At 41.2% G+C, this 23764-nt stretch overlaps 1 protein-coding gene across 2 annotated transcripts in view; it reads left to right on the top strand.

Moving 5' to 3' along the window:
- The window catches only part of TBCK (TBC1 domain containing kinase), a 185875-nt gene extending 171763 nt beyond the window's left edge, over window positions 1-14112 (top strand). For both annotated transcript variants that reach the window (XM_030564512.1, XM_030564511.1), the window contains one exon: window positions 12310-14112. In XM_030564512.1, coding sequence (XP_030420372.1) covers window positions 12310-12420 — 111 coding nt within the window. In that variant the 3' untranslated portion in view covers window positions 12421-14112. The remainder of the gene's footprint in view (window positions 1-12309) is intronic.
- The last annotated feature ends 9652 nt before the right edge of the window (window positions 14113-23764 follow it).

The following is a 23764-nucleotide window of genomic DNA, read 5'->3' as shown; positions in this document are numbered from 1 at the left end:
GTGGCTTAGCCTTAATAGTGACACACACTGCTACCTGGGCTGGTGTTCTTGGAGAAATTTTCCTGACTTTCCCAGATTATTTAACACATTTCTTATTTTTAGTTAAATGTTTAACCGGAAAAAATGTTTTCAGACCATTTTCCCCCTGATAGTAATACAAATCCACAGATTATACTAGCCTAGCTCTGTAATCTTCAATCACCAGCCGATCATTTCTCAGCAGTGAGGCAATCTCTTTAACAAGAAGGCAGATTTCATATAGTAACTTTCTTAATCTGTTGTTGATAATAATTAGACTCTGCCTTTTTCTTACTGTGGGAAAATGTTTGATAGAACGCTGGGAATAGTGTAGGATCTCACTGCGGAGAGATGGCTGGTGAGTCATGGGGCAGAACTAAATGAACCATCAGTCCTGTGTTTTTATAGTTGTACAGTGAATCCTCAGTCATGGTGTTTGAACTTTTGATTGTTACATTGATTATTTTGACCGGGTAAAGTCATTGCTTTATTATTAATCCATTATGTAGATCATTTATTAAATTGCACGCTGTTGTACCATAATTGCACGCTATTGTACCACTGTAATAATTCTCACCAGTCAGGAGTAGCTATGAGATAAGATCTATGAATTATTGCCAAAGCAAAGACAAGCAATCTGCGTTTTGTATGAAGTCGTCTTGCCTCTTTACAAAGCACAACAAAAGATTTAAGTTCAACCTCTCTTTAGTATGACCTATTCCTGGCCCAAGAAAATATCTTTTACCTTATGAAAATGACATATTGTCTGAGTTTGCATGGCGATGCTTTCACATGGGAACCTTTCCTTTCTCTTTAAACAAACACACACACACACACAAAAAAGTGAGGTCAGGAGGTAATGGGTAGCAACTGAAAACAGATTATTTTTATGGCATTAAGAGACAATTATCAGAGTGCATTTTTGCTGGCTACATCTTTATATGACTGAAGACTAAGTGTGGCACAGTACTGTTTGATGATTGGCACAGTACTGTTTGATGATTGCTTGCCACACTTCTGAAAATCAGCAAAGTCTAAAACATAAACATCTAGCTGTTGCATTTAAATTTTAAGATAATTATTTTTAAATAATTAAATTACATGTAAATCGATGGTCAAGTCAGCAGGTAAGGTAGTCAGTGTATAATTAGCAATGTTGTTAATGAATGTTCTCATTCCTAATTATCTTAGTACTGCACTAAAGATGTTGCATTGCGTGTTTAAAGTATTGAATTTTGTACTGAAAAGGTTCATGGTTTTGATTATATGGAGGCTGGGGATTTTCAAAGGAACCTCAGGATGTTAAATTCTCAACTTCCAAGGAATTGCAATGGGATTTTGATGCCTAACTCCTTTACGCTCTCTTGAAAACCCCAGCCAAAGAGGCTAGTCTCTGCAGGGTAAAGGTTGGTGCTACTTTCCTGTTTATAAATCCATATTTTGATACATGCACACCTTACTAACTTAATTAAAAAACAAACAGAAATCTCTGAACTTTCACATGGGTGAAATATTAACCAAGGGTCCAATTTTTTTTATTTTTATTTTTTTTAATACTGAGAGCCTGATTGACACATGTATTTAAGTGCCTTAATATGGAGGTAGGCACCAAGCTGGATTTACAAAAGTGCCTAAGCATCTTAGGGCAGTGGTTCTCAAAGCTGGTCCACCATTTGTTCAGGGAAAGCCCCTGGCGGGCCAGGCCAGTTTGTTTATCTGCCTCATCCGCAGGTTTGGCCAGTCACGGCTCCCACTGGCCATAGTTCGCCGCTCCAGGCCAATGGGGGCTGTGGGAAGGGTGGCCAGTACATCCCTCGTCCTACACTGCTTCTCGCAGCCCCCATTGGCCTGGAGCAGCAAACTGCAGCCACTGGGAGCTGCAATGGGCCGAGCCTGCAGACGTGGCAGGTAAACAAACCGGCCCGGCCCACCAGGGGCTTTCCGTGAACAAGCGGCGACCACTGTTTGAGAACCACTGTCTTAGGATACATCTACACTTTGAGCTAGAGATGTCAGTTCCAGCTTGAAGAGACACATCTGCGCTAGCTCTAATCTTATTAGCATGCTAAATGTAGAGTGTAGCCGGGCACCGTGAGTGATAAGGGAGGGACTAGCTGCCCTGAGGACATGTCCATTCAGGTCACTAGGTACACACTCAAGGTGGCTGGCCCCTCATATCACTTGCACCTCCTCTGGTTTTAACTGTCTCCTTGAGCTGGAGGTGTAAATTTCAGCTCAGTGTGTAGATGTACCCATCGGCACCTGTCTGCATATTTTGGCACCTAAATAGCCTTGTAAATCTGGCCCTGGGGCAAATACATAATAAAATGTGCATGGTCCTAGTGCAAACACAATAAAGTCCATATGATTCCCAGTGGACATTTTATGAAGTTGTGGAGAAAGAGAGCTGCTGTCATCACCAGTCTACACTTCCAAAGGTTACAGGATCACAGGAGAGTAATTCAGGGCTGTAAGCCAGGAGGTCATCCTGAGTTGTTATTTAACCCCTACAGCTGGCCTTAATTACTTTGTACTTACAGTTTGCAGTACTACACAGACATTATTTAGTTAGGCCTTACATTGCCCCTAGCAAGTAGGTTAAAAAAATAAAGTTAAAAAAGAAAGAGATTCAGGAAAAGTTTCCTGCTGTTCCTTTGCCAGCTCATAAATCAAAAGCAGCCCAGCCCAGAAACCCCAAATATGTATTATTCTTTTATCCTTGATTAGGTTAATGCCTCTGACAGTTATTAGAAAGTTTGGGTTGTTTAAGGAGGAGTTTGATCTGTCTATCTGTGTTATTACACTTAGATGTTTCTGGTTCTAGGAGGCACTAATGGGGAGTTATGGAGCCCTGACCTTTACCTGTCCAGAAATTTCCATGAATTCTGGAGGAAACACTAACATGAGGGAAGAGAGCTTGGTGCGTCAGCTCCCCTGAGCCCTATTTGAAGGCATGAAAGATGGATGGGGCAGTAGTTTGATCTGGAGATGCCATGCTCGAAGAGTAACCTTGCAGGTTATGTTTTGGAACTGGGAGGCTCCTCCACTCAGGGCAAACCAATCTCCTCCACTTTTTACCAATTATAGCACTGGGAAGCTTTCCTTCTTCGAAAGCTTTTTTGCAAAAGGTGCACCAGTAGCCATCTTTTGTAACTTCAGTAAATGGGAACACTTTGACAGACAAAGATCAGGAACTGCCTTTACGTTTTGGAGACACTGTTTCTTCAGTAGGTAGCTGTATTTGTGCTTCGGGCTGGTCAGATGTAGATATACCAGTTGAACCTTTAGATGACATCTTGATATATTCTTGGTTCTTGATGTGTTCTTCACCTTGGTTAGTTTTTGAGGCCTTTGAGTGAAAAAATTGTTGTATTGTTTTTTGTCTTTTCATTTTCACTTTGATCTGCAACATATAAAAGATATATGAATAAAGTAAATATTTAGTTGGGATAATGCAAATTTAACATAAGGATAATGCAGGTTACACCAAAACACATAACAGGTCTAGATTTCTAAAAAATATATAATTAAAAAAATGTATTTAATTTAAATTGACTTTTGAAAAGTAAGCCATCATGAGATAAGAGGGAAGTCCTTTCATGGATCAGTAACTGCTTAAAAGATGGGAAACAAAGGGTAGGAATAAATTACCAGTTTTCAGAATGGAGAGAGATGAATAGTGGTATCTCTCAGGGGTTGGTACTGAGACCATTACTGTTCAAAATATTCATAAATGATCTGGAAAAATGGGTAAACAGTGAGGTAGCAAAATGTGCAGATGATACAAAACTATTCAAGATAGTTGAGTCCCAGGCAGACTGCAAAGAGTTACAAAGGGATCTCACAAAACCGGGTGACTGGGCAACAAAATGGCAGATGAAATTCAATGTTGATAAATGCAAAGTAATGCACACTGGAAAACAATCTCAACTATACAAACAAAATGATGGAGTCTGAATTAGCTGTTAACACTCAAAAAAGAGATCTTGGAGTCATTGCGGAAAACATCCACTCAGTATGCAGCGGCAGTCAAAAAAGCAAACGTTTGGAATCATTAAGAAGGGGATAGATAATAAGACAGAATATATCATATTGCCTGTGTATAAATCCATGGTACATGCACACCTTGAATACTGTGTGCAGATCTGGTCACTCCATCCCAAAAAAGATATATTGGAACTGGAAAAGGTACAGAGATGGGCAACTAAAATGATTAGGGGTATGAAACAGGAGAGATTAAAATGACTGGGAATTTTCAGCTTAGAAAAGGGACGACTAAAGGGGGACATGATAGAGGTCTATAAAATCTTGACTGGTGTGAAGAAAGTGAATAAGGACATGTTATTTAATCCTTCAAATAACACAAGAACTAGCAGCAGGGCTGGTGCAAGGAAGTTTCGCGCCCTAGGCGAAACTTCCACCTTGCTCCACTCCTCCCTCCAGCAGCAGCTAACCCAGCCCCCCACCTGGGGAGTCCACCCCCCCCCCTCGCCTGGGGAGCCCCCCTCCTGCAGCATCTACCCCCCAGCTACGGCAGCTAACCCTGCCTAGGGAGACTCCCTCCAGCGGCAGCTAATCCTGCCTGGGGAGCCTGCCCCAGCTCACCTCGGCTCCACCTCCTCCGCCGAGCACCGCCGTCGCTCTAATTCTCCTCCCATCCCAGGCTTGTGGCGCCGATTGGAGGAGAATTAGAGCGGGGGCTGCGTGCTCAGCGGAGGAGGCAGAGTGGAGGTGATCTGGGGCGGGGAGTGGTTCCCCTGTGCACCTTCCCCATTACTGCGGGCGGCTATCCCCGTGCCCCTCCCCTCCCCAGCTCACCTCCACTCCACCTGCTCGCCTGAGCAGGCTTTTAGGTGCCCCCAACCACTAGGCGCCCTAGGCAACCACCTAGTTTGCCTAAATGGTTGCACCGGCTCCGACTAGCAGTGATCCAATGAAATTAATAGGCAGCAGATTTTAAAAAAACAAAAGGAAGTACTACTTCACACCACATAAAGTCAACCTGTGGGACTCTTTGCCAGGGGATGCTATGAAGACCAAAACTACAACAGGATTTAAAATAAAACTAGATAAATTCCTGGAGAATAGGTCCATCAGTGGCTATTAGCCAGAATGAGGAGGGATGCAACACCATGCTCTGAGTGTCCCTCGCCTGTTTGCCAGAAGCTGGGAACGGGCAACGGGATGGATCACTTGATGATTACGTGTTCTCTTCATTCCCTCTGAAGCACCTAGCCTTGACAACTATCAGAAGACAGGATACTGGGCTATCTGGACCATTGGTCTGACCCAGTATGACCATTCTTATGTGAAAATTAATTATAATAATAAAATGTTTAGTACAGAAACTCCCCAACATAATGACCTCTCAAGATAGCAATGATATGAGATAACAACCTTGGCAAATAATACATTTTAAAAATCTTGGCCTACTAGGAAACATATTTATATATGTTTCCATTCCCAGTCATAAATCTAGCATCCTGGAGCAAAGTCACTAAAATATAGTCCAACAAACAAATGTTTATTTAACATGCCCCTCACTTTTCCCTCCACCGCACCCCAGTCACCAGTGTTGTCCTTGGTCAGTGGAGACTCAGAGTTCAGAGGTGCTTTCACATGAGCACATCTCCCAGGTCGGGGGCAAGAAGGCACCTTGCTCACCCTGGCCAATTCTGTTCATTGTGCCACCATTCACTCCACCACTCTGTTGCCAGTGGCCCTGCTCAGTCACGTCGTGCTGCCACCTGCCACTGTGACCTCTGTGAGTTGGTCTCTTGAGGTTCCACCCAGCTCTCCGTGATTGCAGCTGAGCTGTCAGTGGGGGAGCCTCACTGCTAATGCAGTCTGGGCTGTCTCTTCCACAGAAACACTGTCCCCACAGCAGGACTAAGCACTTAGACCTAATTATCAGTGAATTCAGCTGCAGTGGTCACTTAACAGAACAAAAGGCTATCTATGGAGCCTAATCAGTTCTGTCTTTAAACAGTAGAGAGGGACAGGTCCCTACCCTCTCTCTTGATGCCCTCAATCAGCACAGGCTAAGTACAGTTCTACTGCCCTTTACTCATACAATAAGAACAACAACATTTCATTCCCCTCATCCCTTCCCCCCACACGCACACATTCAAGTGATATGTAACCGAACCCCAGCCAAAATCTATCACTTGGGCAGCACAGCTCTGTTTGCTAGATACCTAGGTAGATTAGGTGTGAATGTAAATACAATCTGGTCCGGAAGCCTTTCCCCCCAGCCCCAGCTCATCACTAGCTGTCAGGAAGAGCTCATTTAGACTTCGCTTACAAATCATCATTTGAAATTATTAGGTTGGTCAACATCACCGAAATGAATGCACTGGCATTGTCATAAAAAACAGCTGTATAAGGAAGCTAGTCTATGTTCATACTTTTCAAATCTATTATACTTTTTCAGATGCACATATTTTATCATATATTCTATATGTTTTTAAAGTGTGTATTAATGTTTCAATTTCAATTCAAATTTCCAAACAGTCATTAAATGGGCAAGTAACTAGTTCACAAAACTGGGGTGTGTGTGTAGGGAAATCACTGGCTGATGTGCACCCTGTCTTGAACTCACTAAGTCTCCAGGTAGACAAGCCCTTAGTATTAGAAGTAGTTGAACTAAAAATACCTTCTCTGAAGCAGTGGGATTCAGTGTCTGCAACAGAGAAAGCTTGTTCATGGATACTAGTGAATAATTTCTTTGCTTCGTTCATGTCTACTGTCCTTCACTAGAATCGAGGGCAACCTACTGGTTCTGTTTTACAGTAAAACAGCCTGCAGTACCCCAGCTGAAGCTTTTGCAACATGTTTTTACAAAGCAATAGAAAGAAATGAACATTTGAGGAATCTTGTAAGAATCTACGGGTTGTACAAAGTTTGAATGAGAGAGATCTCTAATGTGAGTATCTCGTTGCCTTCTGATTCTTTGTATGGCTTTGCTTCCTTGTACTGATGATTGGTCCCAGCATTCTTTCACTTAGTATTCTGGTACAGTATGCTATTCCTCCTTCCTTCCCCATGCACCCTTTAATTTCCCCTTGCCACAGGAATGTCTGTGAAAGCGAGAAATTTAAATGTCATTACCCTGATGGCCAGCCTGCAGAGAGTTGGGAACTGCTATAATACATTATGGCTCAAACTGCATTCTGTCACAGGAATCTTCACTATATACATTCTGAAATCATGATGTGTCTAGTGTAATACAACTGGTACCCTTGAAAGCCGTGTGGTTTTACTGCCTTGAGTAGTCTGATACAAACACAGTTTGATAAATGATCCATAGGGGCATCTAAGGTTCCCAGTTAAACCATGGAGATCATTATGGCTCCTGATACATGAAGGTACTTAAATGATGGAAAGAAGGGTCAAACCTACTGTGTATATTTGTATGTAGAGTTGCTGAAATATGGCATCCAACACTAGGTTAAAATGAATTTGCTTCAGCTATGCCTGTGACTCTTTTTTTGAGGATTCGAGTAAAGGAGTTTTATTCACAAGAATGCTTAAATATTAAATATTTGCAGGCTCAGTAGTTCACACTGAAAAGGGCATATTTTATGTGGAATTAATTGGTGCTTAACCCAGAAAAGGGGCAGAGTTCCCAAGTCCATCTCCAGAAACCTGGGATAGTAGTGGTTAAACAAGCCATTCAAAGATCTCCGTGCATCTTCCACACACTCAAATATTTGCTATGAACGTGACATGAGGAAATTAAATTGAACTCTGCATGCAGCTAGCAAATTTCATAGCATCCCAACATTTTTGGAACAATGTCTTGAGCAAAGCCTATGTGACCCAGAAAAGAGAGAGATTCAAAGTTTCTGGTATTTTAGTATTCCCTAATCCTATTTATCTGCTGCCTCTCTTTGAGAGACTTAAAGCCCTCTTCGTGAAGTTACACTTCTCCAATCAAGGACTAAAAACAATGCCATTCAACTTTTGTTGTTCAGTGACAAACACAACTCTAATTTTGAATATTAACTAGTGCATTCTCGCAAATAACTGTTTTATCTGTCCATAATATATAAAAAATATAAATCTGCGTAATTGATACATTTGAGGAAACCACGATCCATTTGTGAAGATTGAGATTTATAAGTGGTGGGGAGACACAAGAATTTTACGAGTTACAAGGATGGTTGGAATGGAGATCTGAATAATACTTGCACAATTTATTTATATTCCAAGAAGCCTTTTAAAGAAAAGTTTTACAGGTTATTCCAAACTAACCACACCCAATTTTTGGCTTCTGGGCTCTCACAGTACCCTGTAAATCAGGTCACTTTTATTTAGTTGCAAAATAAACTGTTTAGGTGCCTAACTTTAGGCCCGTAGTTTGATAGTTTGTCAAAGTATTTGAAAAGAAAATATGAGCCCCTACACAATGATTAATGTGGTAGAATGACACAGTGGTCTGAGGACATGATGGAGACTAATTTTTAGTACTGTGAAATTAGAGTTTCCGCTGCTGACACCATACAAGAAATCTTTCGGTGGCTCAGAAGGTCACACTGCTTCATAGTATTTGTATGTCTGGAATTTTACTCTTTTTAGACTGTTAATTTTTAGTCTGTGTTTGAGCAACATTAATTTTCTCTGTATTGTTTATTTTCTCATGTATTTAAAGTTTTACTACGTGATATTTGTACATAACTGTTAGGTCGTGAAAAAGGCTTGAAGTTGATGTGAATGTTTGAAATAATCTTTCCTCCCTTTCCCTCAAGCAGTACACATGCCAGAAATAATCCTTTCACCTTTTTCGATAATGCAAGATGCGTACAGTGTACTTTAGCAGGATAAGATTCCAGGTGACATTAGAACATTTTTCTGTACAATTCCATCTCCAGTCTTATAATGCATGTGATGTGGGATGCACAAGCTCCTGTTCTTTTCTCTCTGGCTGACTTGCCTATCTGCAAGAAGCAGGAACCAATGCATACAAGAGGAATATAAAAAGTTAATATTTTAATTAGGGAGACTGAAGGAAGTTTTAGATAATGCAACAAAACACTCCTAAATATAATGTAATGCTGAATCCTACAGCTGTTTCCCCTTTCAGGACACAACATACAAATAACAGAACATGAAATTGGCAGTGTCCTTTCTCCCCTCTCTCGCCCTCCCCCCCAGTAATCAGATTAGGTAGTTGTTAAATTAGGGTCAAACCCTGGCGCACTCCAGCTCTGCAGCATGGAGCCATCTGATGCTGTGCAGCACAAATGTTCCCCAGGGCTGCAGAGTTCTCTTGGTGTGCTGGGATTAGGAATTAGAGAGGAAGCTTGTATGGCAGCCAGGTAGCTCCCTCATAGTAATGTCTGTGCCCCTCTCCTCCAACTCTCACCCACAACGTTGCGGGTGCTGGGGTTTACATCAGGGGAAGACAGTACATTCCAGTCTCCCAGAAGAAGAGGATGGGTTCTCTCTGACTGTTGGAGATTAAATGAGATAGCTTGAACGGCACCTAAAGCAAACTCCTGGTTGACCATTCTATAATGATATAATCTGGCAGAGCAAACACTTCCCATTATGCATATCTGGAGTTGAAAAACACATGCACGGTCATTCAGAACTCTGTGTATGTGTGTGTTTTACTTTAAATACTACTTAGGGATTATGATCTCTGCTCTCCCCTGTGGCAGTTCTGGAAGAATGACTGTTGTCCTAGAGTTGCAATAACCTCCACAGGCAAAACATGGAAAATTGGAGACAGGGAACCACAGAGAGCAGAGTGTGGGAATGTCACTGTCTAAGTCCCCAACCTGAAAGATTCTGTACCTTGCTCTGGCAGACGGAATACAAAGCCTCGCTATCACCTTTCTACACTGGGAACAACTGTTCTCCGTTGGTTGACTTATGAGGAGCTTGATTGCATGAAGGTAGGAGGTTAATACATGTATTATTCCTGTCTGACTGAGCTATGATTTAGGCTTTGACCAGGGTATCCTTTTTCTGGCCAGGCTTACTGGCAGCTGACAATATACACATGACTGTGAGGTGGTTGACATGATCTAGCTGCTTCAGTTTGTGATTGTGATGATATTATCCTAGGTGTTTGTCCCTGGTGGTCTTTGATAAGTCCTGTCAATGGATTTCTTTGTGTTTCCTGATGAATGGTCTCTACAGTTCTCCCAAATGCTTTCTGTGACCCTTTAGGCTCTCCCCCAGAACAAGCACATACTCTCTTACTTAATTTTCTCCTCAAATTCCTGTCACTCTTTACTTGCAAGAGCTCTTACTCTGCCATTTTGTCCCCATCTCACAGTTACTTTTCCTGTCCTGCCTCTCTCCTAACTATTTGGATACTTGCTTCTCCTCGCTCTACAATATCACTCCTCTCCTCAGAACACCCAGCTATCAGACTCTCTTCTTCTATGTTTCTCTGATGATCTCACCGCTCCAACTGCTGTTTCCCAGTTGTCACAGGCCTCTCCAGTCTGGTTGCCGTGAGGCTCCCTCAGCACGCCAGCAGGATTTACATGGGCCATTTGTCAAATATGTAACGAAAGCTCATTTCTAACTATACCCTGATTACTGGGGCATGGCAAAAGTACTGTGTAGCACAAGATTTATGATGTACAAACCCTAAATGAGAAGCAATTATGTGTGATTCAGATTCACTTTTTAGATCAAATGAAATGGCAGTCATATTAAGACCAATGTGTGCTAAATCCCTATTTATAGTTAAAATTTAAAATATTAATAGACACTGCATGTAGCTTTTGAAGAGTTATGAATGCATAAAACGTGATAAGTATATGATGAGGTATAGATATGGCATGAAATAAATATATATCATTAAGAACATATGGTAATTTTTCCAGCATATTGTTGATTAATATAGCACAGTACTTCTTTTTTCTTTTTTTTTTTTTTTTTAAAGAAACACATTCATATATCATCCATATACGTGTTTGTGTGTGGTTAGTGACTGTAAAGATAGCCTGGGAGTCTGAATATGCCTCAGTAATAGTTCAGTGCATATCACAAGCAGCTCTGGTTCAGATTTCCATGGATACATGGTATTTAATTCCTCTGTTGCAAGCTGGCATCACTTGGCAGTTACATATCCCATCTTGCTCGATAGCCTGTAGAGTGTGTGTATGTGTTTGTTTGGGTTTTTTTGATCCTTTGAACCTTCCATTGGCTGACAGAAGCTAATAAGGAAGGTCTTTCCTAGGGTAGTACCTCCATGAGACATGACCCTGGGAATTCCCTGACTGTAATCAGCGGTGACCTCTTATATTATCTGAACAAGTCTTCAGTGATCACAGATCACGTGCTGAATTCTCACTCCCTATTCAAGTCTAACCTGAATCACTTGGAAAGGAATGCAATAACTTTGTTTGACATGCAGATGTACAAAAATGAATTATGTGCATATTTAAAATGTCTTTACAGCAAGGATGTCATAAAACACATTACAAGGTGAAAATTCCAGCTGGGGAAGAAGTTTAATACCTTGCTACTATTAATTGTTGTTGTTTGTCACCATTAAAGGAAATGCCTTTGTCTTTCTGTTTTAGGATTGAGCAGGTAACGCTGAAGCACATCATCTTATGCCTTGGTAGCTTTTGTAGTGTCATGGTCATTTAAATGGGAAGTAGACAAAAAAAATTCTTCAAGCTATGGTTTAGTGTACCAAATTCAGGTCAGGTGCCAGCACCTGAATAGACATTATTGCCCTATTGGAGTTGGTAATTTAGTTGGCTGCACAGAAGTAATTCTTAGTACTTTATACTTCCTGTGAGTTGTGCAGATGGATAGTAATTGATGATAAATCAGGAAGGAAACAAATGTTGTACAGACTTTTTAAATTGTGTGTGTGGGAGATGGCTGTGTGTTTCCCAAATAACACTAATCGTAATGACAGATGCTGGGAACTGGATGGCTGTGGAGAATTTTATCTCCTCTTTTACACCACTAGAGGATGGTCCCTCTGGATCAAATGTTAAGGAATCCTAATAGTGATGGGTGAGGAAACTGAACCTGCAGATGTCTGTACAATACATCATCTGTAAAGAGAATTCAGAGCTACCAGTGTGACACTTTTCACGACCACCAAATTCAATGCAATGCATACAAACAAATCATTATGGGCTGCTATGCCATAGTAGTTAGTAGAAAGCAATTCTTTTGTGGGGTTCACAGGTGAATGTAGATGTTATACGGGGATATTGTTAAAGTTATCCTCTGTTTCACTTCGCTTTCTTAGCTCAGAAAAAGGAGTACAATACACAGCATACTAACGATGTGTATCTGTTTCAGTTTGCAGCTCATCTAGTGCAAATCAAATATCCAAGGGTCTGCATTCTGGATGGAGGCATAAACAAGATCAAGCCAACTGGCCTTCTGACCGTTCCTTCTCCACAGATATGAGCAACTACAAATTTTGAGAGAATTTAAAGTTAGAGGGTTCTGTCGACTGTGTGTGAGCATCATAAATCCTAAGGGCATTATGACATCTACGGTATACAAGAAATCCAAATGATCACTGTCTTTCCATGTGGATCTGGAGTGAAGGAGCTTTGATTTTATCATTTGACATGGAACTTCAGTTGGACTGGATGAAAAATGTGAAGCTTTAAATCTTGCAAGGGACTTCCTTCAGCAGCAATGAAATTGCATCAAGCATTGTCAGGTTCCAGTATAAAAGCAGTGTAGCTATATTTAGGGTCTATACATATTTCAGCAAAACAGGAGAAACCATTGCCAGAGAGATCACAGTTGCATTAAATAGATTATTTTTTAGAAATATTTTAGAGCGTGAATATTGAAAGTAATAGGCTGAAATTGTATCACACACATCTTTCTATAAATAACATTTTTTCCCTATCAAATCTTTAAAGAATAAATGCTACATTTAGTGATCCACTTTTGTTCTGGGCAGCTGTTTCCTGATCTGGACAGGAAATGAAAATAGATAAATCCCAAACTGGAAATCACTGTTCAGAGTACTGCTGAATATATCCAAACATATACCTTCTTTTAGAGAATTGTTCATTCAGCTTTCATTTACTCTGTTATTACCATAGCTGTTTCAGAGTAGGCCTCATCCTGTGCAAATAATTTCCCAAAACATGAGAATTTTTAAAATATGCAGAAAAATAGGCTTCTGACTGTACTTTGGGAAGTGACAAAATATTAATTAGCCAAAAAATAATAATAGTGGTCCATATTTGAAACACTTATAAAGAAAAAAAGCTGTTCTGTTTTTTCACACCATAGGACTCCCCAACCTTTCATAGAAATGTACATTCTAACTGAAGGTGGAAAAGGTGTATTGGGTGATCTGCTTTATTCCACCTGCCAATGTGTAGTCCCTTTTTGAAGGACCACTTCTTGAGTCTGAACTTTAAAACTGACACACTGAGACAGCAATCATATCTCTAAAATATAATATATGCCAGTGCTGCAGTTGAGTGAAAGCAAGTACCACAAGTGGGATGAGATGGCTTTGGGAAAAGAGAGTTTGGAAATGACTTTTCTTGCTATCAGAAGCCAAGAGTGTTAAAAACAGAGAGAGAGCAGGAAATGGGGTCCGTCTGCTGCCAAGGAGCTAACAGGGAGGGTGACTTTATTTTTTGTTATGTTGTTTTGGCTTTATTTGTGTGAAACTCACCTTTCTGGATATGGTGAAAAATACCTGAATTCTATACCTCACAGTTCTAGCTTATCCCCAGTTTAGCCCCAGCTTTGCTATGGTTCCAAAAATTCATTTTTCTAAGTAATTTTTTAAAAAAAATCTCTAAAAATATACAATAATCTATATCTTCCTTTGCATCACTGATAAAAGTATAATATTTGTAATCAAAAAAAGATGTGATGCAGGCTGTATGCTCTCTAAATCAATGGCATTAAAATAGATGTTTTGTGCTCTAATGCTCTGAGAGCAAGAGCCAGTGAGGGAGAGCTAATGTTTAAAGGGAAAAACTTTGAGATGGTACTAAGAATATTCCTTTAACTTTAAAATTCGAAAACTTTCTTATACATTCTTCTGGGTATTATCTGCTTTTAAAATGTGGTTGTAGATATTAAAGTAGCTTGTAAAATAAAAAGCATTAAAGATTTGTTAGTGTGAGCAGTTTGTCATTTGAGTTGACACAATGTTCCTTTTTTTAGAGTGGTCCATGAAATATAAAGGTTTACAATAAAAGTACAGTGTTAGTATACAAGGACTTACTCTGGAAAAAGTGACTAAAACTAGTGCTTGCCCTAGTTTGGGAATTCATGTGATGATTTGGTTTTAACTTTACAAATAGAGCATTGCAGCAGCTCAGTATATTTACATTTTTCTTTCTTTATGTCATAAAAGATTAATTTCCAATATTAAGCCATTTGAAGAAAGGCTAAACACAGGCCATGTGCTCTTCTGTAGATCGCCGACAAGATTATCTCATAACTCCTTGCACTGAAACTGTGGAAGATCAGCATTCTAGAGGGAGCTGTTCCACCAGAGCATTGGATCTGGACTGCTCAATGAGCAGGTTTTATTCTGAATTTGATTCAGAGGCTCACTTATGGCACACCATTAGCAATTCTTGATACCACCAGGTGACTGTGTTCTTAGTAGCCCTACAGAATGCATTATTCTTCATACTGGAAATATATGTCAAGAAAAAAAATTCTTCTGACACCCTTTGTCTGAGGAGTGCTCTCATTTTATGGTAGAGACTACACAATGACAGTGCTTTATATAAGTGACAAGGTGGTGGTGCATTTTCTGGTCCCAGGTGAACTAGGAGTTTACTGCAACTCAGTGTCTCCCTCCATTTATACAGGTGCTCAGAAGGACGGGTGGCAGAGGGGAGACAATGCCTTTTGGAAGGTAGGGCTCCACAACTAGTATCATTTAGGACTCATCTGAACCTTAAGCTCTAGGAATTTTTCCCTGTTTGTTTTTACAGGTACGTTAACTTAAGTTTTAGAACAAGAAAGAAAATTACTTTTTGAGGAAATAGCTCACAGCCCCTGTATTTTCTTCTGTTGATTCATTCAACTAGTTTATGGTATTTGAAATGTAAAACATTTATTTACAATTTTCTACATTAAAAATGAGATCAAGTTGAATTAACTAATAATTACAACCTTTGTAATCTCTTCTGTACAGGGCATGTTTTTGAAAAGAGGATCAATTAAGGGGGTGGTGTTGGGTGATAGTTTGTGTTGCAAGTTCTTATTTATGGTAAATCTTTACGTGGACAGGAGTCACAAAAAAAGAAATGTGCAAGACCAGGAAATGCATTGGGCAACATCTAATTACAGTGAAGAAATGTATTATGCCATTTACCTTAACACTTGCATAACTTAAACTGGACCAGATTGAGTTGCTAATGTGTAGCACTACTTATTACTTTGTTGTTGACATTTTAAAAGGCTGAATAGAAGGAATGAGGATATAGAAAACTTCAGACTTCTAAAGAAAGGAATTGCACCTCATTTCTAGACTCCACTTTTATTGGTGTGTCTCAGATATGTTTTTGTTACAACTAAAAGGTACCACCATGCACAATGGGTCTTGTCAGTCTGAGAACACTGCATGAAAATCTGTGTGTCTGGTTTCTGTTGTTATGCCAGTTGCAGCGTTCGGTGACAAAATTTGATTTTATCTTTTCCTCTTAGAAGTGTGAGATTCTTGCAATTGTTTGGTAACTTGTTCTCGCTACAAAATTCTGGTTTTATGCTATCTAGTTTATAGGATAAAAGTAGACCTGTGTTTTGGTCACTGATATTCTCACACTACCTCTATTCCACCAGTTCTGGCACTGCTGGGAAGTCCTGCTGTTGGCATGGAGTTATGCCAGACTGCCAGGATGTCCAATGAAAGCATAGAAAGAAGGCATCAGCTATGCCCTTCTTCTAGCAGTCCCATTCCCCCTTGGCCTTATGTAATTGCTGTTCTGCCAGTACATTCTCCATAGCCCCAGTACCCAGCCCAGCACTATCCTCTGATATTTTCATTATGTTCTTCCAAAGATTTTCTGGCACCCAAAGGTATTTGTATAGTGAGTTTTTTGGGCAAAGGCAGTTAGTTCTCACATGCTTGATCTCCCTCCTGCCTTTATGCTTGGCAGGGCCCTTCCTTTCTGGCTATAACTTTGTCCCTTCCTCAACCTCATTCTTCTGATTCCAGAGGAAGTTCTCCATGGTCCGGTCAAACGTTGCCAATTCAGGGTGGTTCCCACTCATCTAAGGAGTTGCCCAAATGACTATTGTGTGCCACTCAGCTCAAGGCAGATGCAGGCCAGGTTTCAACCAATCCTTTTTCCCCAGGACTGCACCTTGAGTTGGTGGGAGGTTTGCGTGCTCTAATGACCCTGAGAGCTGTGCTGGAGGGAGCAGAATTCCTGGAAGAGCCATCCAAATCAGACAGGTCAAAGAGTTAGGAGCCTGTTTAAAAGCAGTCCTCCTGGTAAGGAGTTGTGAATCAGGCTAACAACCTATGCAGAAATACTTTCTGGCATGGAAACAATGCAGAGAGAAGCCCAGTCTGCAACTGATTTGACAGTGCAGGCATTGACAGTGGAGAACCACAGTCTGTTGGACAAAAGACAAGATAATACCGGCCAACCAGCAATCCAGCTGAAATGACAATGATGATGGAAAATCAAAGTTGCAAGGAAGTTCTTAATCTGAAATGGCATTAAGGTTAAGACACGAATTGGGTGTTGGAATGTTAGATCGCTTTGGAGCACAGGTAGGCTGATACAAGTTATCAGAGAAATGAAAATGTGGCCTAAGTATATTTGGAGTAAGAGGAGGTAAACTGGATAAGACAAATTATTCTCGGAAGGTGTAATTGTTTATATGCTGGAAGAGAGGATGATGCACACTGGGAATATGCAGGCTTATTATTGAGCAAGGAAGCTACTAAAGCACTGAAAGAATTGAAACCTGTAAACTCAAGAATAACGACTACTCACTTTGTGACGAACCTTGCAAAAATCAGTTTTTCAGTAGTATGTGCCAACAAACAACAGAAAAGAATGGTTCAAAGACAGTTTCTATTGATTGCAGAGCCTCCTTTACAAGATCCATTAATGTGTCATTGTCTCACGGAAGATCAAAATGCACAGGTTGGTGGTGTTAATACCGATATGAATACATTACGGGCAGATGTGGCATTCCCTAGACAAATGACAATGGTGAATGTTTTGTTGAACTCTGCGTCCTAAGCAATCTTTGCATTGGGGTTACACTTTTCCACATAAACTGACATGGATATTAAATGATGCTTTGCCTAGAAACAGTGGTTTGTATTATTTTGAATAGGATGAAAATTTCTGTTGACAAAGTACTCAGAGAGGAATAGGCTGGATTTCAATCCAGAAAGTTGTGTTCAGACCAGTTTTTCGCATTTGAGAATACTCATTGAGTGAGGCTTAAAATACCAGCAGAAGGTAATTTCCTTGATTTCACAAAATCATTTGATAGTGTCCTCACAGAAGTCCTCTGGAAGATCCTGAGACACTAAGGAATTCCAGCAAGGATTGTTAATTTGGTAAAAGCTTTGTATGCCAAGTCTGTGTGCTGCATCAGGACAAAGAGCAGAGACCCACAATGCTTTAAGATTGTTACTGGCATAAGGCATGTGATCTCCACTTTTCTTCTACCTTGTAATGAGAAAAGTGACTGTGGCTGCTGAGGATAGTGATGTTTTGTTTGGGCAAGAGAAAAGATGCAAGATTTAGATTTTGCAGATTATATAGTTGTATATGGGTTGTATATGTGTCTGGATATGAGCATGAATGGCAGGGTCAACCACCCAAATCTCCCTCATATGAGTACTGGTGAGACAAGAAGGATGCTCTTCGGGGCATCTGTTAGCTGGAGTTTAAAGCCATGGAGTTTACACTGAAGGAGTTGATCCCTTCCCAGGAAAACAGAACTTCATCAACCAAAAGGCTGTGCCTTACATTGTCATAGAGTGAGACACACTGAGCTCCTGTCTTTGATCAGAGATGATCAGGGTTCTTGGCCTAAACAATAGATGATATGTGTAGTCTCCAGAAATGCAGACTATAACGTACAACAAAAGCATGCCATTATATTTGGTCTACATTTGCAACCTGGGTATAAGCTCTAATGAAGCTTCTTCAGTCAGAGAACGTTTATATTTTCTTTTACCTGGTTTTCATAAAGGCATGAATTCATATGTTGGTATCAGGAGCTGTGAGAATCACTGTGCCCTTGTTATCCCCACATTTGTAAATATCTTTTCCTATCAAAAGGATTAAACAGGCCTACCACTCTCCTGTATGAAGCTGGAAACTTAATTTGCTCTTGTAAACCTTGTCCCAACACCTTTTGAGTCACTATACTGTGTTTCCATACTACTATTCCCTGGGTACACCCTGCACAGATCCACTAAGAGAGCTTAATGAACTATTGTCTCTTCCAGAAGATTATTTCTATCTAGGAGGAACCAACTCCTTTTAATCTGTGAAGACAGATTTGACATCAGGCTTGTGTGTTTGGCTAGAAAAACATATTTTTTTCCTTAACTGATCCCACCTTTCTAATGCCAGCATCATCATCCTTTTTGATTTGCAACTTGCAAAGCAAATTGATGTCAGAGATGACTATCTGTTTTTGGAAGAAGTCTATATAGTCTCCCAGGTAAGTGTTAGGCTATTAATTTTGTGGTGAACAATGCCCTAAGTGATATCACTGTAATATCAGTAGGACAACTAAATCTGTAGTCTATTCATTATCTTAACAAACCCGTTTAGTACCATCATAATCACATTACTGAACAAAAGTTAATATTGCAGGGGGCCATTCCAGCTGTCAGTGTGAAATAATCCAACATCTATTATTCACAGTTTAAAAAATATGACTGGCAAAGTGCAGGGATCTGTTTACAGTGATTACACTGTATTTTTGATGTCACTCACTGGATGAGTTTAGATTAAATGTAATACATTGCTTGCAAAGCTTTTGGCCTCCTTCCAAAACTTGTTCAATCATACTGTAAATCACTATGATGGTTTTGTTCTAAATCAACCTGTTGTGGTGTCTTGGTGTTATTACCACAGGATGACCTCAGACAGTACACACTTGCAATTCAACTATTTTATTTCTAGATTAAAATGTTATTGTATACTTTAGCAGCCATATTCCATGATGCACTGATGCATAACGATGCCCAGGACACAGTAACCTGTCTGAGGGAAGAGATAAAGTACATAAATACATGGATTTATGCAGTAATCATTATGTTAAATGAGATGAGCATAGCCAGACGTTAGAGAGCCAGCTTCAAAGTGATTACATTATGAATTACTGACTACGACAGTCTTGAACTGAAGGGGGCCAAAAATCTTTGCCAGATATGGTATCTAGCACAACGTACTCTTAAAAAGAAGTCTTCATGGTTTTAGTTCTGGTGAAAGGTGCCAGTTTGATGAATCAGGGGAATAAAGTCTTAGAACAGAAGTCTTAGAAGTCTACAGAAAAAGAATATGGCATAATTTGTTTTTTTGGGAGGTCCAATGTTTAGGGTGCTAGCTTGGCTGTTAGGAGGTCTGTACTCAATTCCTTTCTATAGACTTCCTGTGTGACCTTAGGCAAGTCACTTAGTCTCTCTATGCCTCAGTTCCCCATCTGTAAAATTAGATTAATAGCACTACTCTATCTCTCAGGGGTTCTGTGAGGAGAAATACATTAAAGATTGTGGTACACTCAGATACTATAGTGATGAGGACCATATAGGTACATAAGGTAAATACTTCGTTTTTGGAACAAGTGAGTCCTTTGCTTTTCTAACATGTCAAGCAGTCAGAAGCATGTGACAACCTGACTCCTCCACCCCAATGTAGAGAAAATGGACCTGGAGCTACGAAACAGAGCAGAGAGAAGCTTGAAGGACAGGGAGGACCTCATCCAGCTGGGCCATGGGGTATGTCCTAGGGTACTCCTGGACTCTAAAGAAGAGAGTCTGGTGGGGCTACAGGTTCCCCTCCTCACCTCCAAATCTTAAAATGACTCCTAAATTTCCTGGGGGTAGGAGCCCATAACCAGCCCCCCTGCTCCCAATTGAGCAGGAGGAGGCGGGCAGCAAACATTTCTCCTTGCTCTAGAGGATTGGGACCCTGCAGGGGAGGAATCAGAGAATTCTCTAGAGGGCTTCAGGCACTGTGGAAGGCAATCTGTAAAATACCTCATCAGAGTCACCGTAGGGCGCCTTCATCTGTGAGGCAGGCTACAAGGGCAAAGAGACCAACAAAGAGCAAAAAGGAAAAGAAAAGGTGGGGGGGAAGGGGAGAATGTGCTCTCTGACTCTTCCTCCTCCCCCTCCTCTGCAGAGAAAGGAGAGCTATTGGGCTTTGTGTCTGAGCAGGCTCAGAGGAAGGCACAACACAGTGGAGGTATGCATCCACAATGGATACATGGGTGGAGGACACAGTGAGCCAGGAGTACTCCCTCAAACTTGAGGGCTCCACCTTATCCTTTCTTCATCAAGTCACTCATTTCCAACAGCCCCGAAAAATGTGAGCCAATCCAGAACAAGATTTCTCATCTTCTGGATAGAGGAGTATTAGAAAGGCTGCCCTTAGAAGAAACATTCTTTTATGATTTGACTCCATCTTCTTTATGGTCCAGAAGTTTGAGGTGGGGGAGTTAGAGCCATTCTCGACCTAAGAGACTCAGCAGCTGGCTGACAAGGACACAATTCCCAATGGTAACCTTGGCCTTGACAGTGCCTTGTTATCTCAAGGAGACTTCCTGACATCAGTGGATCGTAAGGTCATGTCACTGCAGACTCCTGAGATTCCTTTATGGCAGGAAGCATAAAACCTGCCTTTTTGGACTGTTTGGTCCCCAGGGTCTTTACAAAAGTAAGGTAATGATCATAGCCAGGCACTGGGTACACCCTGTCTCAACGATAGGCTGATAAAAGCCCCATCCGAAGCCAAGGTGCACAAAGCCACAGCTCAGACTCTGGACCTCCTGAAAGCATATGGCTTTGTCTTCAACATAAAAAAGAGCTCCCTGATTCCTTCAACCATCCTCTCTCACCTAGGATTGGACATAGATAGAAAAATCTATCCGTCACTTGAAAGGTTCTAGAAGATCCAGGATCTTTTCATCTGTGGAAGTCATACTAGAGCGCAGTGTCTTCAGCTTTGATTCCTATACATGATACCAGAAGGCCAAACTCAATTGTTAAGATTGCACAACAGGTGCCTTCAATCCTTTCTCCTGGCATCACTCCCCAGAACTTATGAAAGACCCAAATGCAAGTCCCAATCCAGGCACTCAGCTCCCTCAACCTTTCCAGACTTGTACCCCTTTCAGGAGTCTGATTTGTCTTGCGTACCCCAAGTTTCACCTCACTTAAAGACTACTTGCTTACAATCTGACGTAAAAATACAAACGTGTCAAAGCACATTATTACTGAAAAATTGCTTCTTTTCTCATTTGTCTATATGAAATGTTAGTTTGTACTGACTTCGCTAGTGCTTTTTATATAGCCTGTTGTAAAACTAGGCAAATATATAGATAAGTTGATGTACCCCCAGGGTACGCATACCCCTGGTAGAGAACTGTTGCATGAGAATATCCGCAAAGGCCTGCCCCTATGCCTTCCAGATCCTCTTGTCCTCACTACTCATACGAGCCTGGAGAGCTAGGGTGCTCATCTAGGTTTTCAAACCACCCAGGGAACCTGGAACTTAGAGGAAGCATAAATCTTTTATAACTGAGAGCAGTCAAGCTAGTAACTTTTTCAGTACTGTGAACTTAAAAGATTCTCAAATAAGTTTGTACACCTTTGTACGAAAGTTCTGGATCTCTCTGAAGGGAAATCACATCCCAGTTCAGGCAGCCAACACAACTACAGTAACGTGCATAAACCACCAAGGAGGGACAAGGAGCCCAAAGCTACATGTAGAAGCGATAAAAATAATGAAATGGCAGAGCAGTCTCTCATATCTCTCAAAGTGATGCGCATAAAAGGGGAACTGTGCCAGAAGGTGGACCGGCTCAAATTCCAGCCCAGGTGCAAGCTCAACAATCTGGAGTAATGCCTGAATCAGGAGGTCTTCAGTCTGCTATCGAGGAGATTCATTCTTTCAGCTGATTTTGTTTGCAAGCTGCAAGAATACAAAAAACCCAAGGTACTTTCTCCAGGAAGACAGATTCTGACTCCATGGCCCAGATGGCCCCCAGGCCTACTTCGTGTTCCCACGTTTCCTTTCCTGGGGAAAATGATTCAGAAAATAAGACGGGAGCAGGAGACTTTCATATTAATAACTCCCTATTGGGCAAAGAGACCTGGTTTTCTAATATGATAGACCTGACAGTAGTCTCCACTACAGTTACCATGGAGACCAGATATCATCTTGCAAAGGCAGTTTCTCCATCCAGATCCAGACCAGTGTCAGCTGACAGCCTGGTTATTGAAAGGAAAGCTTTACCAAAGCCGGGTTTGTCTTCCAACATAATCAAGAATTTGCTAGCTTCCAGGACAGACGTGACTTTAAAGGCATATTCTGTAAGGGACCAAGGCATAGGCATTCTTGCCTAGCGGTCACAGTTGGGCTGAGGTCTGCCCATCAGCGACGGGAGTCACTGGACCAGAGTTGGAGGAAATGCAAGGCCAGGTCTCATGAAGAAGAATCAGGGTCAGAGTCAGGCTAGGATCAGAGATCACAGGCAGTACCAGGTTAGAACTGAGAGGCAGGAACTGGAGTCGTAGTCAGGCTGGAGTCAGGAACTAGAGATCAGGAGACGAGGTGAAATCTGGTGTTGCAGCAGGCCAAAGTCTGTGTAGTTGCTCAGACAACTTCCTGGAGCAACATCTGGGGTTAAGTAGGGGTATTTGGCCAGTTAGAGGGCTATAGGATACTGTCATTCTGAGTCACATGGGTGGTATTTCCTGCAGCGCCTACTGTCCATGTGGCTCTCTGGCTGTGCCTTTGCATGGCTTCCAGGGGGCACCGTTGGAATATTAGCCACCCCAGGCTCTGTAGATGGAGGTTCTAGTCTCCTGGTCCTTACATACTCTTGCATCTGGTCCAGGCTCATGCTCCAAAACGTCTGTTAGTCTATAAGGTGCCACAGGATTCTTTGCTGCTTTTACAGATCCAGACTAACACGGCTACCCCTCTGATAAGAGTATGATATGGGCTCCAGGAATCCAGGGTTTGCAGCCCTTTTGGACTTTCTACTGGAAGGCATAGACAAGGACCTTCAATCCAGGATCATAGCATCAAGTTTCTACTTCCAGCAGCATCCTTTCCATGGTGTCTGGAATTTGTGCAATAGAATGCCCAAATCTCCACCTTCCTATGAGCTGCCAGATTGGCTCAATGGGATCTGCCACTAGTTTTGAAGGATCTAATAGATCATCCCTTCTAGCCACTCACTTCAGTGACTGTCTTTTACCTGTCCATAAAAACTTGTTTTCTGGTCTCTATGACATCTGCTAAATGGGTATCAGAGCTGGTGGCATTGTCTATGCAAGAACTCATTGTGTGTTCCACAAGATGGTGGTACTGAGAACTCTCTTCTTTCTAAAGTAAATTCACCCTTCCATATTTACTAAGAAATCATCCTCCATTCATTATGTACGAAGCTTCAACATCTGACAGAGAAGAAGTGGCAAACCTTAGGTGTCATGAGAACACTGAAAATCTACATCAAGCACACAGAATCCACCAGGAGGTCAGGATGCCCTGTTCACGTCCTTCCAGCCTAAATGCCAAGGATTCAGAGT

Source organism: Gopherus evgoodei, chromosome 5 (genome assembly GCF_007399415.2).
Source record: "Gopherus evgoodei ecotype Sinaloan lineage chromosome 5, rGopEvg1_v1.p, whole genome shotgun sequence".
Classification (NCBI taxonomy): domain Eukaryota; kingdom Metazoa; phylum Chordata; order Testudines; family Testudinidae; genus Gopherus; species Gopherus evgoodei.
The sequence above is the reverse complement of the archived record's forward strand: the minus strand, read 5'-3'. Positions and strand labels throughout refer to the sequence as shown.